This window comes from Solenopsis invicta, chromosome 13, assembly GCF_016802725.1.
Source record: "Solenopsis invicta isolate M01_SB chromosome 13, UNIL_Sinv_3.0, whole genome shotgun sequence".
In the NCBI taxonomy this organism is placed as follows: domain Eukaryota; kingdom Metazoa; phylum Arthropoda; class Insecta; order Hymenoptera; family Formicidae; genus Solenopsis; species Solenopsis invicta.
Genome location: NC_052676.1, coordinates 9,364,694 through 9,378,186, shown reverse-complemented (window position 1 = coordinate 9,378,186; position 13,493 = coordinate 9,364,694). Strand labels below are relative to the sequence as shown.

The window sequence follows — 13,493 nt, the reverse complement described above, 5'->3', positions numbered from 1 at the left end:
TTTAACTAGTCGGTGTGACCGAGCAAGTATAGAATATACTTCCATTGTTAACCAACCAGTATAATGTAACGCTGATCAGAAGCGACAGGGAAGACAATGCGAGGAATTTGGGTGCGGCTTTCGGGACACCCTATATAACGGCACGGCAAAACAAAGGAGAATAACGTAAGGACAAAAGAAATGCAAGCGATTGCAAAAGCGCGCCTCCGAGAAAGTGCTTTCCTGCCGTTATTCCGCGCACGCGTCGCGCGGGTCGCGGGTCGCGTGTGTTTTACGTACCGACTTCGGCATGTTGCACGGAGAATTCCAACATGGTCCACTAGGAGGTGCGCGACGACCCGGTAACGATGCTGATGGCAATTTTCCAATCCTTCGCAGGTGTTGGAATATTATCAGGATCTCGAAAGTCCGGGCTGATCGATCAATCGATCATTCTTTCGGTCGTCCGCGCTCTTGGACACTCTTGGCAAGCTCGATGAAGCACGATTGGGACGAAGCGAAACTATTGTTGCGGGTTCAATAATTCCCGGTGTTAATTGCGTACACCGATATTTCAGGATTTACTGAGCTTTCGAGGAAAACACAAGTGGAAAAGATGTCCGCCTGGAAGATATGATCTTCAGATGTTGGAAGAGTTTAAATGATGGAAAAAGGATGAAAGCTTCAGAAGATTTTGAAGAATCAAGGGCGAGATGTCTTCAGTAGAACGCGGGGGGATAATGGATCGTGAAAACTGGGGGAACTTCAACGTCCCCGCAGATATTTAAATCTTCTCGAATATGCGGCGATACTAGATCGAGGCGCGATGGCTGTACGCAAAAATCACAATAGAAACAGCGAGATCTCTGAGAACGCGAGACGAGGGAGAGTTTGCGAATGTAGCAGAGTGCAGTTGGTGGCGAAGAACTCGAAGTGACACACGAAGAAAGTTCCGTCGCAAAAAGAGACTTCATTAATCTGTTGACTTCACGGGTCGGCACTCTCTCTCTCTCTCTCTCTCTCTCTCTCTCTCTGTGTGTGTGTGTGTGTCTCTACGTCGCACCACGTCCTTCACGAGCGTGGAAGCTTCCCGGTAGAACTGTTCGCGCGATGCGCTCCTGTGCGAGACGCGACCCTTCGCTGCGAGGGAGAGAGTCCCAAGGCAACTTGGTCGAGGCTCCCGCCGAATGCCGGATTATCGCGCGGCACAGGCGCAATCGCAGTCGCCGGGTTCTGACCCGCGTGACGCGCGGAACGGTAAGATTTGGCGATCGACGGGACGTTTACGTTCCTTTCGGCACAGCGATGCAATTCCGCTCGCTCACTCGTTCGTTTCAACTCTATGCGCGCGCGCGCACGCACGCACGTTCGGTATAACCAAGATGGCGACGCCTGAGCTTCCGTCACACGCGGAAGAGGGACAGAACAGATTCACGCACGGCGAACGCACGCGGCACGATCCGGACACGGAGAGGACACTCCGGTAGAAAGCGTTCGAGGCGCACTAACGCGTTTCAGCGTCGCGACCGTACCGAGCCGAGCCGATCCCACGAGCAGCAGCAGCAGCAGCAGCAGCAGCGAGTCGTCTTCGCGCGATACGCGCCCCGAAGTAACGGGGCGAGCTGATTGCCAAAGAGAGCGACGGGGAGAGAGAGATGGAGAAAGAGAGCGGCGAGAGAGGGAGAGGAAGAAGGAAAGAGAAAGGCTAAATTGCGCGGCGAAGGGGAGGGGAGGCACAGATAGACTTTTCACCTTCGACGAGCACGAGTGACCGAGTAGAGCGAAGTGAGAAAAGATCTATCGATAGGAAATCTAACGAGGAGTTAATGACCGTGTTATATGAGGATTGATGTTCCGTTGAATAGCTCGGGACAGGTTGCGGGGAGAAAGGTTGATTGAATTAAACCTGAGGATTTATTTACGTTTTACGAGCGTTTTACCTCTCCGTTCTGATTGCGAATCTATAAAGCGCAATAAAATCGCAATAAGATTTAAGATGACGTCAAACGGAAGTATTAGAAGGAATTACAACAGTTAATAAATCAATAATAAAAGGCTTTGTTTGAAATAAATTCAACGATAAAAATCAATCCGAGCATTACAGTCGGGATAGATCCCTTACGAAAGAATACGCTCAACTAGGCGTTGGCGGTCCGAAATGACACTTAAATTGAGTGTTAACTCTCAAGGTTTATTTGGAAATTAACACTTAATTTGAGTGTCATTTCGGACCGCCAACTCTTCGGGAGTATTTTCTTCTTATTATATTATAACAATGTGTGATCTTAATAGTGTTTGCGTAATATGAAAAATGCAATGACAAATGTTTCGACCCTGTAACAGAGGTCACCTTCAGTATCAATCAAATAAACAAATATTATCAAAATAATAAAATTTAAATACATATTATGTATAACGAAACGCAAAGCTCGCTGTTATGAGATGATATACTCTGATGCTTTATCTTCTTTGTGGTCCTACAATCATAAATTTCATAATCACTAGGTTATCATAATCCCATTTTTATCACCAATTATGCTGTCAGAAATGACCAAGTTTAGAAGGTGTATGACACAATTATTGTCAAGCGCTCATCGACTCGGGGAAAATTGCACTGTCAGGTCAGTCAGTCCAATTGTGCAAAAACAAATTGTGCATTGTCGGGTCTCAAGGAGACGTAAATACGTGCGAGCCACGTTAGACTTGTACTGAGATAATGAAACAAAGTAATAAAGTCATGATTTCGCACGATATACTTTTGATGACGTTACGATGAAATTCTTGATACGGCCGTGATTTTAAAGTCAATTTTTAGTTCTAAGCAAATCACTTGAAATTTCTGTCAGATCACATCAAGAATCCATCACAAAATCGAAAATGTATCGACATCTCACAATAACTTTTTTGTTAAATAACTTGATGTCATCTCGATTTTATTGTGATTTTATGTTCTACTTGGAAATATCTCTTGAGCGACCGCGATAATTTATGACCAGACGCGGAAAATAACAGAGCTAGCTGTTAAGTCTTCCAAGTTCTTATCGGACTAATTTTCGACTATTGAAGGTCGGACTGAGAGAGACTGTTTCAACATCGTGTTGGAAAATACGATAAAGATCACGATTGTTGTGAGAATCACAGGAGCGAAATAGAGCGACACTTTGAATCAGAAGAGTGTAACAAATATTATACGAAATTGTGTGGGGAGGGGAAAATTTGAAAATGAAGAAGGGAGCTTAAGAAAATATACGTCTGGAAATCGATCGATCGATATGCTTAAGAGGCGCGACTGTTTACTAAAATTCTGTCTGCATGATTAATGTGATCCGAGATAAAAAAAGATGAAAACAACGCACCGTTCTACCACCCACGAAGGACTTTCCGATAATTGTTATTTACGCTCCTCTTTCGAGATAATTTTTTGCAATTGTCATTTCAATTAAATCTTTGCATTCCTCAATGATAATCAATGAACACATTAATTGACATACTAAGGACGGTTAAAAATATTAGAAGAAAGTAGATAAAAATTTTCCTTTAAGCTCTTTCCAAATTAAATCAAATTTGGAAATGTTATATAAGTTTTCCAAAATCCGTCAAAAAAAATTATTAAGAATGTTCAAAAATTATTTAAAGATTTTAAAAGGTTTCTGAAACATCAGTATTAAAACATTGATATGTTAAACGTTCAAGTTCTTTCAAGTTTTTGAGAAAAAGTTGACAATTTTAAATTATATCAAGATACTTTATTAGAATTTATATTTGTCAAAGTAAAAAAACAAAAAGCGAAGTATAATTTAAAATATTACAAAATTATAATCAAATTATTTAATAAGAAATTAAAAGAAAAAAGAAAATTTTAAATGTGTAAGAATAATTGTAACATGACAAAAAAAATTTACTTTTAAAGAATTAAAAAAAAAAAACTATTTTTCACAACTGCATACTAAAAATATGTGAAAAATACCTCATTATCTCACACGTCAAATGAGTAGAACAATTACTTTTAATACTTATTAAAAAAAAATAAAAATAATTTAAAAAAATTTTGAATAAAATGAACATTTTTGTGTGTATAAAATAGGGTTCTTTAATTAGAAAATTTTGTATGTAAGTACAGACTCTTTTATGGATATAGAAAATAGATTGTGTCTAAAAATAAAAAAGATATTTAATTTTACTGTTAAAATACGTAATTCATAAAAAAAGCAAATTTGTATTAAATTCTAATATGCTAAAGTGATTCATTTTTTAGTATTTTTTACAGTGTACAAAATTTATATATTACAAAAAATAGAGAAAATACAGTTATTGAGTGGTATTTCTCATGTAAATGACAAAACTATAGACCTAGGTTAAGAAAGAATTTGATCTAAGAAAGAATTTACTAAAATGATGTTTAAAGGAAATTATGTATCTATCACCTCTGATTCTGAATCTCCTAATGTCTCAGTTTTGACAGAAATTAATTTAATTCTTCCGTGTCTGGTGGGACATAATGTCCTGGTCCTTTAAAAATTCTTATCTTTCACAAACAATAAAGCTAACGATTTTTTTTCGAATTCATTTTAAACATAAAGGATAAGACTCTACAAAAAAAACTTGTGAATTTTATTCTTTGATCTATATACCTTGTCAAATACTCGTAAAAGGGAAAAAAATAAAAAAATACATATATTTTCCACAAAAATTAAAATAGCCAAAAACTAAAATAATAACTAAAACATTCAATATGATAACCAAATATTAAATTTTATTGTATTCACATGTAAGTTGGTAAGTTTTTGATATCGCTGATAATGAATCTAGAAATTCTAAAATTTAGGATATAGGATTCAATATGGCGCGGATCAAAATGATAAATTTTGTTAAATTTGAATGAAACTCATTTTGACCGTTATTTTCAATTTTGAAATTTTAATTACAGATTCATAATCAGCGACCTTTTAGTAAGACGTGAATATTAATTATTTTCTGGGAAAATTAGGCACAAAAGGGTTACCGTTATTTATCAAATGATTGATTCAATTATTTAAAGCTTACTTTACTAATCACAATACGGCATACAAATTGTAAACAGATTTCTATTTTAATATCTGATACAAATTATTAATCTCCTATAGTCTACTTTAGAATCTTGATAACACTTCTGTGGACGACCTTAACGTGACTAAAAACTTGGTTCTTGAAAAAGGTCTGACGCTGTCTGGAAATTCCGCAATTTTGAGATAATAATCGATCGCATTCTTCATGTTATCGTTAGAATAATCCTACCTCGTATATCAATCGACAATCAATTATTCCACCGGACACGAACATCGTATCAATGATATCGATCAGATTTGCTTGAGTGACAAGCACGCAACATTCGTAATCGAAGCGTGATGAACGGAAGCAGGAAGAAAAGCCGTCGACACGCTCGTCATTACGGCCGATCAGAATAATAAGCGATCGTTTCCCATCGCGAAGGAGCCAATCAATTTCGGACTATGAGGACATTGGGGCGAAGGACGCCGCTTTGTCCAGAGTCGTGCCCTTGTCACGATCAAATTCTCAATTGTGTCGCGGTGTGTCATGTGATTGCGCAAGTTTCATTCCCTTTCTCCATTTTCGTCACGTCTGCGAATCGATGTCAAACAAGCAGTTACATTCTGCAGATGCACTTGTCAATTTAATTTCCCATTACTTCTTCGTGGATCAACTAATTGTTCTTCAATAAACTTTTCTCATTAATTAACTTCTTCTCAAATTATTAATTAATTTATTAACTTGTTCTTATCAACTTATTAAATTTCTCGATTAATTTTTAAATGTTAAATGCAGTAATATATCCAATTGCAAGTTTGTCCAGGAAATTAAGTATTAAGAATTCTTTCTTCAATGTGAAATCTTTATTATTTTAAGAACATCCTATTAATTAATCTATGTATTATATTAACCTAATCTATGATGCATTTATTATAACTGTGACAAGTCGTACGCAGTGGAAAAAAAATCAATATTATTTCGTTTGACTCAAAGAAATAATCGATAATAACGCTGTTTAATGTAAAAGATTAGAGAATTTCAATGTGAATGAAGCTTCTGATAAGTAATTAGATAACGCAATTTTGTTTTTCAATCTGTTTTAAGTGGATATACACAATCTGTCTATCAACGGAAGCAGACTCAAATCGGTACAAAATCATAATCTTATTTTTCCTACGATTGTAACGCAATTCTGAAGGGAATATTTCAAGTAAATTTGCAAAATGTGGTAAAAAATTATTTATTTCATAAATCTGTCATTATACATAGTAATTCGAACGTAAAGAAAAAAAAATTTCCACAAGTGATAATCAGACTTTCACAAAATTTGTAGGCTGATCCCAATTTGCGATGTGTGAATTAAATTTTTGAAAATATCTCTACAGCACTTTAACTTCCAAAGAATCGTTAGCTGAATACTAATTATAAGTAATCCCCGCATTTTTTTTACATCATGATTTGAAAAATATTGCCATATTGAAAATCTCAGCTTTCGAAAATCTCAGCTTTCGTGTATTCCCGAATTTCTACACCATGCCCAAAAAAAATATTATTATCGAATTAAAACTAACATATTTTATTTGATAATCATTGTTTTACATATAAGCCAGAAATTAAATTCTCGCATACATGTAATACGATCTTCTTTAAAAAGTCTAAAATTTCAGCAAAATATTAAATTTTTCTATTTCAATATTTTAATAATCATCTAAAGAGAGCATAATAACAACTGTTTCGATAATGATATAAAAAAAATTATTTTTTTATTGAGGAAATATTGTTACATTTTTTCCTCTTATAAAAATTATTGAATAATGAGAATATATTTTCCCTAACAGCATATGATATTAAACAAATATTGGGATATTTTACAAATATACGCATCACGATATTGTACGAATGTTCGTACAATATATATAATATTCTAGAATATTCATATGATATCTTGTGCTGTTGGGGTTTCTTGATGAAATTGTATAAAATTCATTATTTAAGTAAGTTATGTCTAATATATACTCTCATTTCATGTTTTATATTTAACATTTCAAAAATGAAGATATCTTCAAAACAAAAATGCTCTTATTTTTCCGTGCGATCCGAAATACATTTGGCATTTTGAAATATTCGAAAATCCCAACTTTCGGCATTCCAAAGTTCCACATTATCATACGTTTGCAAACATTCAAGGTTCCAAGCGTATTCCACTTCTAGGTCTTGAGTACTATCTTACAAGCTTGACCGATGTCATTAAGCATTCTTATCAGCGCGCGCACGTGACATGATAGGCGCGCGTGCGCGCGAGCGCTCAAGTGACTGTCTAGCCGTTCAAACGTAGAATGCCACACGCGCATGTTTCCTGCTTTATGTGTCCCGAGGCGCTCCTCGGTGACGACGTAAACCATATTTGTACTTGCGATAATGTCGACCTCGGGAAGGCCTCGTCGTCGACCTCTTCCCCTGTCTCTCGATCTCGGATCTCGAAACTCTCACGCGAAACGCTCCCGACTAGCTGATTTCTTCGAGACCAAGTGTTGCTCTCGAGAACCACTTTTCGATATGACGTACACGCAGCTCGCTTCCGATATCAATGACACTACGAGTTTGATCCTGTGATACGGATCACTAGCGTCACTACTGACCCCCCGGCGCGATCTACGCGTCAAGATATACGAGAGATATACGAGAGATTAATCTTCACTTTATATTTATAGTAGTTTGTACTTTTGTCTGGATAAAGCGTCTGCTTAACGCTCTGAAACTATTGTATACGTCTTGATCTGTAGAACTTTCGAAGCTGTTTTATATCTGGATTTTTGAAGTTTGCATGTATAGTCTTTATTTAAAATAATAACACATGATATCATACGAATATCGCATAATATCGCATGAATATATGTGCGCAAGAAAAATGTATAATTTAAGTTTTTCTAAAAGTTTCATTTTGCGAAATTTTGATTCGTTTATTAGGTATTTAAATTTTCATTTATTTATTCCCTAACAATATATGATATCATATGATATTATACGAATATATGTGCGATATCATGACATCGCACAAATATTCGTATAATATCATATGATATCATATGTTGTTAGGGAATAAATAAATGAAAATTTAAATACCTAATAAACGAATCAAAATTTCGCAAAATGAAACTTTTAGAAAAACTTAAATTATACATTTTTCTCGCGCAAGAGAAATAGAAGTAAATTAAAATGAGGTGCTCATATAAGTTCAAGAAATTCTTGCTCCGAGCTTCTTACTTATTTAATTGAGAATAATAAATTAATTTGGGAAAATATTAAGCAAGATATTTGCTGTCGCGTCAGTGTATCGCGGATAACATCGCGACATATAATTAACGAATTAATTGCGGTGACGTCTTTTGTCTCATTGGTCGCGATTTCTGGAAACCTGCTTTCGCTGCGAGATGTGATAATAAAAATGCGACAAGACGTAAGTCAAACAAAATTCGTAGGTATACCACTGCCAATCAGTATGAGCTCCAGTGATAACACACGAGCAAAGCTAACGAGAGATAAGGTATCGTGCGAGTTAGACTAAAAATCGGACAGACACCGCGAACGATACAAAGATACATAGGAAGACAGTACAGTACAACAACTTTATTGATGTGACCACCAGAAAGACTTTTAATCAAAAAATTCCGCTCCGAATCGATTATTGCGCAATTGTTTCCGTAAATACACTCGAGATTGTAAATTTCCATTGTTCGAGAGAAAGATGAAGAATTCATGTTTAAGATCATTATGCAGGTGTTATAAAATATATACACAGTGTCCCAATTTAAATATCGCAGGCAAATATCTCGGAAATAAAAGAAACCACGAAAAAGTGTTTCGAATAAAAGTTGTAGGATTTTAATGAGAACAGATAACAGTAAAATCAATTTTACAAAATTTGAATCAATATATAAAGATATGTAATTAAATAAATATATCATTAATACTATTCGAATGACTATATTTTATATCAAACTTGTAATGTTTACATGTTACAAACAAGTAATATTTACTACAAACACATAATTTTCACTTGTTTGAAGCAAATAAACGAATAAAAAAAATATAAAGCAAGGGCTAATGAGAGTCAGTGCTGTTGTCAATGCGCACAAAACAGATTCAAAATTACAACAAATTTATTTATTCTATACAAATGAAATATGAACGTTTCGGCTCTCTTTGGAGTCATTCTCAACATTACATAGAATAAACAAATTTGTTGTAATTTTGAATCTGTTTTGGACGCTTCGACAACAGCGCTGACTGTAGATTAAACAAATTTGTTGTAACTTTGTATCTTTTCTGTGTGCATTGACAACAGCGCTGACTCTCATTAGCCTTTGCTTTATATTTTTTTGTTCGTTTAAATTTCGAGGGTCTTATTAAAGTGTATTTGAAGCAAATAAGTCATTTGAATTGTTCTAATAACATATTTATTTAAAGAATTTTTTTTCTTTCAGTGTAATTTTTTTGAAGAGCAACAATGTGTTTTCTTTATATCAACTAATTCATGTCATTATTTTGTGCATAAAATAAAGGCATAGTTATAAAAAAAAGATACTTTATATTTCATATATAGTAAAAATATGCTAAAATAAAGTATAAAATATTTCGTAAACTATTAATTTTTCAATAATTACTTTTATATGCTAAATAATTAGAAAATTATATAATGTAAAAAAATTTTTATAATTTCATTTTTGAAAAAAATGATAACCTCCATAAAACTTTGAAATTTGATTGTTTTGGAAAAATTGATTTTAATATAATTTGCCTCTTTCAAAATCCTAAAATTTCTGTCTCAAACATATCTTCGTATTATTTTTTAAGATATTTGTCTGCAATATAAAAAATGGGACCCTATACATGTAAAATATTACTATATATGCAAAATACAATTTTGCATATATACAAATTTTGTAGAATTAGTCTCTTAGATAAGATAGAAATAGTCTTTTATAATGTGATTTTTTTGTTTCAAGATTATATAAATTTGATGTAACAAATAAAATATTAATCACACGTTTGGGAATACACGCTTTATTTGAACGTATAAATTACGTTTTAAATGCATTCTGAAAAGTTAAAACTGCATTGTTCACATTTCTTGAATCTCTTCTTTTTTGTCTTAATTTAAAATATTTTGTAGTTTTCTATTATCTTAAAATTTTTATTTTTATTACATTTTCTGGAAATTTAAATTCTTTCCTTTTTCCATGTTTTTAAATTGTCATAATTTTATCAATTGTAATTTCAGGCTCTCTTATCTTCAATATGCTTTGATACTTATTCATTATGTAGATGTACGTTTCTAATTAAAAATATTAAAATTTTATAATATGTTAGTAAAATCATTTATATGTAATTTTTTATACATATAAATAAAACTGTTTCTTAAAAAAGAATACTTTTTTCGAAATATAATACTCCACAAATGCGCACGTATACATATACATAAATACACACATATACATTCTACTGCTAAAAAGTTTTAGCATGCTTGAGATTTTCTGACATTTCACAAAAAGTTGAGTATTTCGGTGGCAAAATATCGTAGAGAAATTGTAAAAATACATTTTGAAAAAAAAAAAAGTATTTTAGATTTGTGTGTACGATATTTTGTTTTTAAATTACACAAAACGTTGAAAATTAATATTTTTAAATATCTATATTTTTTACTTTAAAGCAATATAAAAATGTTAGCAGAGAAAAATTAACAAAAAAAATTTTTTTTAAACATACTTTCAAAGTTTTAGAATGTTTTTTTATTTAATGCAACGATTTTTTGCAATAATATGGAAACCTTTTTATATGTAAAAACTCGTTTCTTATAAAATGTTTTATAACTTTTTATAATTAATTTTGTAACTGTAATTTTTGTAAAAAGTTTACTAAAAGAAAGAAAAAAAAATGTTATAATATGTTTAATTTACGCAATTTTTTCCTTTCAGACTTTTTATATTTAACATATTATGAGACGTGTGAAAATTTTTAACGTACTGAAACTTAAGCGTGTGTATTATATTCGCAAAACTAAACATAAAATTTCTGAATCATTAATTTTTTTCCAATTAATTAATTGGTCATTAACAGCACGCGATAATTGGCTGAAAACTCTACAGGTATCTAAACAGAAGCAAGGCCGAAGCAAATGCGATCAAGGCTCAAAAGCTGTAAACGTCGATGGCTCATGGGCGTCGACGTTCAATTTAGAAGTTATAAATCGCAGCACTTCAAATTACATTTCTAAATGATTAATAAATAAAATATTGGGTACAAAATATTCGATTAATAGCAGACTCTTTCAAATTGATTAATATTATCTTCTCTTGAAAAAAGATGATGAATTTTAAGTTTCAACAATTTTCTTCGGTATATTTCCCTCGACACTCGCAAAATTCTCAGTTTCTTTTATGTCTAGCATAAAGACCGTTTTAGCGTAAACGTAATTGCAAGTGGTTGTAAAGTATTGTAATGTACAACTGTTTGCTCATTTTTATCAACGTAATTTTACTTTAATTTCGATTTTTCTTATTCATAAAATTTAAAAGAAAAGATAAAAAGGAAATTAAACTAACAATAAGATTAAATTAGCATTGTTAGAAATGGACAAGTGCGCTTTATGACCACTTATGGCTACGATTACGCTATTGTGGAACGTCTCTAACACGCGAAAATTTGATTGAGTTAACTAGACGAATCTTCGACGTCAGAAACATGGCACACGGAAGATTTATTTGTCTCACGTACTTATCACCATTTTTAAATCGATATCACTGTGTAATTTGTAAAGATGTGAGAATTACGGCATTTTAAAGCCTCGCGTTCCGAAGGCGAGCAAATAAAGACAGACAATTTAAAGCTTATCGCGGTAAAGACGCAGTGGCATTCTGTTACGCCACAACTATATCGTTTATTGCAATCTTATCGATGGATGTATATAATCTTAAAGGTATGTTGTTATCTATAAATAAGTCGTCGTTTTAACTTTTAAATTTTCACCGTGCGCGCGTGGATAAACGAAAGAACAGCAAAATTCCGTTGGGATATCGTTAATGCGCAAGCATCTTGTAATAATTGTAATCGATAGATACCGATAAAAAAAAAGAAACGATAAAAATAATATATTCTGTAATTAACTTGTAAAACGAAGAAGAGAGAAAAAAAATGTGATTCTTTGTTCTTAAATTTAGGACACAATTTATAGTTAAGCTAGTTGACATTAACATTTCATTGGCCGTCTTTTTTTATACACGGAAAGAAATATGCGCGTGAAACGTCGTAAAATTTAATTAATTTTTAATTAATTAAATAAATCTTGGAAAGAGATGAAACCTAATGGACCAATGTGGTAGACGCTGCATCCACTAAGGATGATTAACCGGTTTTCGATTAGCAGAAAATTCGGCAAAAACATCGATCAACCGGTTTTTCGATTACCCAGTTCTTATGATCACTAAAACATTTATATCTCGATGTTAAAATTGCTTAAGAAGTTGATTCTTTTGCATTCGGCGTGCCTTTGATAAATGAGCTCTTTTTTTAAGAGACTATTATTCATCTGCTCAGGGTCGAATCTGGCTATTTCTAGTAATTCCCACAGACCCACAGACCCACGTTTGTGCTTTTTAAAATGTAAACACGAACGAAAGTCGAATGCATTTCAGAGTAGATACCAGACAGCAGAATTGTTGCAGAAAGTTTGCAAAAAAATTTTACCTTTTATATGCAATAATTCTAAAAAGTACATCAAATGTACGAAGGTGATACCAATAAAGAACCGACGCCGGATGTTCGCGTGTAAAATATAATTTTATTATTCAATAAAAATTAACAATGTAGACATTGTCGGTCCTATGGTGCCTTTGGATTATATTCAGTACAATATATTAGAGATATATATTAACAATTACAATGACAATTATAATAATATACTAACAATAAGACGCATGATCTACTAACGACTGTGCATGTGCTGCACTGCACATCAAGTCGGTCATGTTCACCTCGTGAAAACATTGGTGAACATTTTTTTCATAATTTTCGTACGAATTGGAACATTTTTCAGAAATAGTTTACATATTTTAGAAAGTTTACATATTTTCTCAGAATTTTTCACACATGTAAATTCTGAAATATTTTGAGATTTGTCATCCAATAATTAAAAAAAAATATATTTTTAACTTTTTTAGATTGTATAATATTTCATCAGAGATTGTAGAACAAAAATTCTTAGACACATTGAGATATTTCATAATTAACATACAGGTTGATTATTCCCAATGACTGTTCCCACTTTTTACCATAGGAGCACGCATTTGTAATTTCTAATATAATAATGTGTTAGAAATACGTATCCGTCGGTAAATCACGCTCCTATGGTAAAACATGGAAACAACCATTAATAATCACCCTGTATATGAAAAATTCTGAGAAAAGATATAGACTTTCTGAGCCTTTTT

The 13,493-nt window shown here is 32.9% G+C and overlaps 1 protein-coding gene across 9 annotated transcripts in view; it reads right to left on the bottom strand.

Annotated features, from left to right (window-relative positions):
* Window positions 1-13,493, bottom strand: part of LOC105194120 — a 153,776-nt gene that overhangs the window by 95,440 nt on the left and 44,843 nt on the right. Inside the window, exon 1 of one of the 9 annotated variants that reach the window (XM_011158861.3) lies at window positions 280-1,556. The exons of 7 other annotated variants lie outside the window; for them this stretch is intronic. In XM_011158861.3, coding sequence (XP_011157163.1) covers window positions 280-313 — 34 coding nt within the window. In that variant the 5' untranslated portion in view covers window positions 314-1,556. Of the gene's footprint in view, window positions 1-279; window positions 1,557-13,493 lie in introns of those variants that run through there. One more of the 9 variants, XM_011158862.3, reaches the window with a different exon arrangement.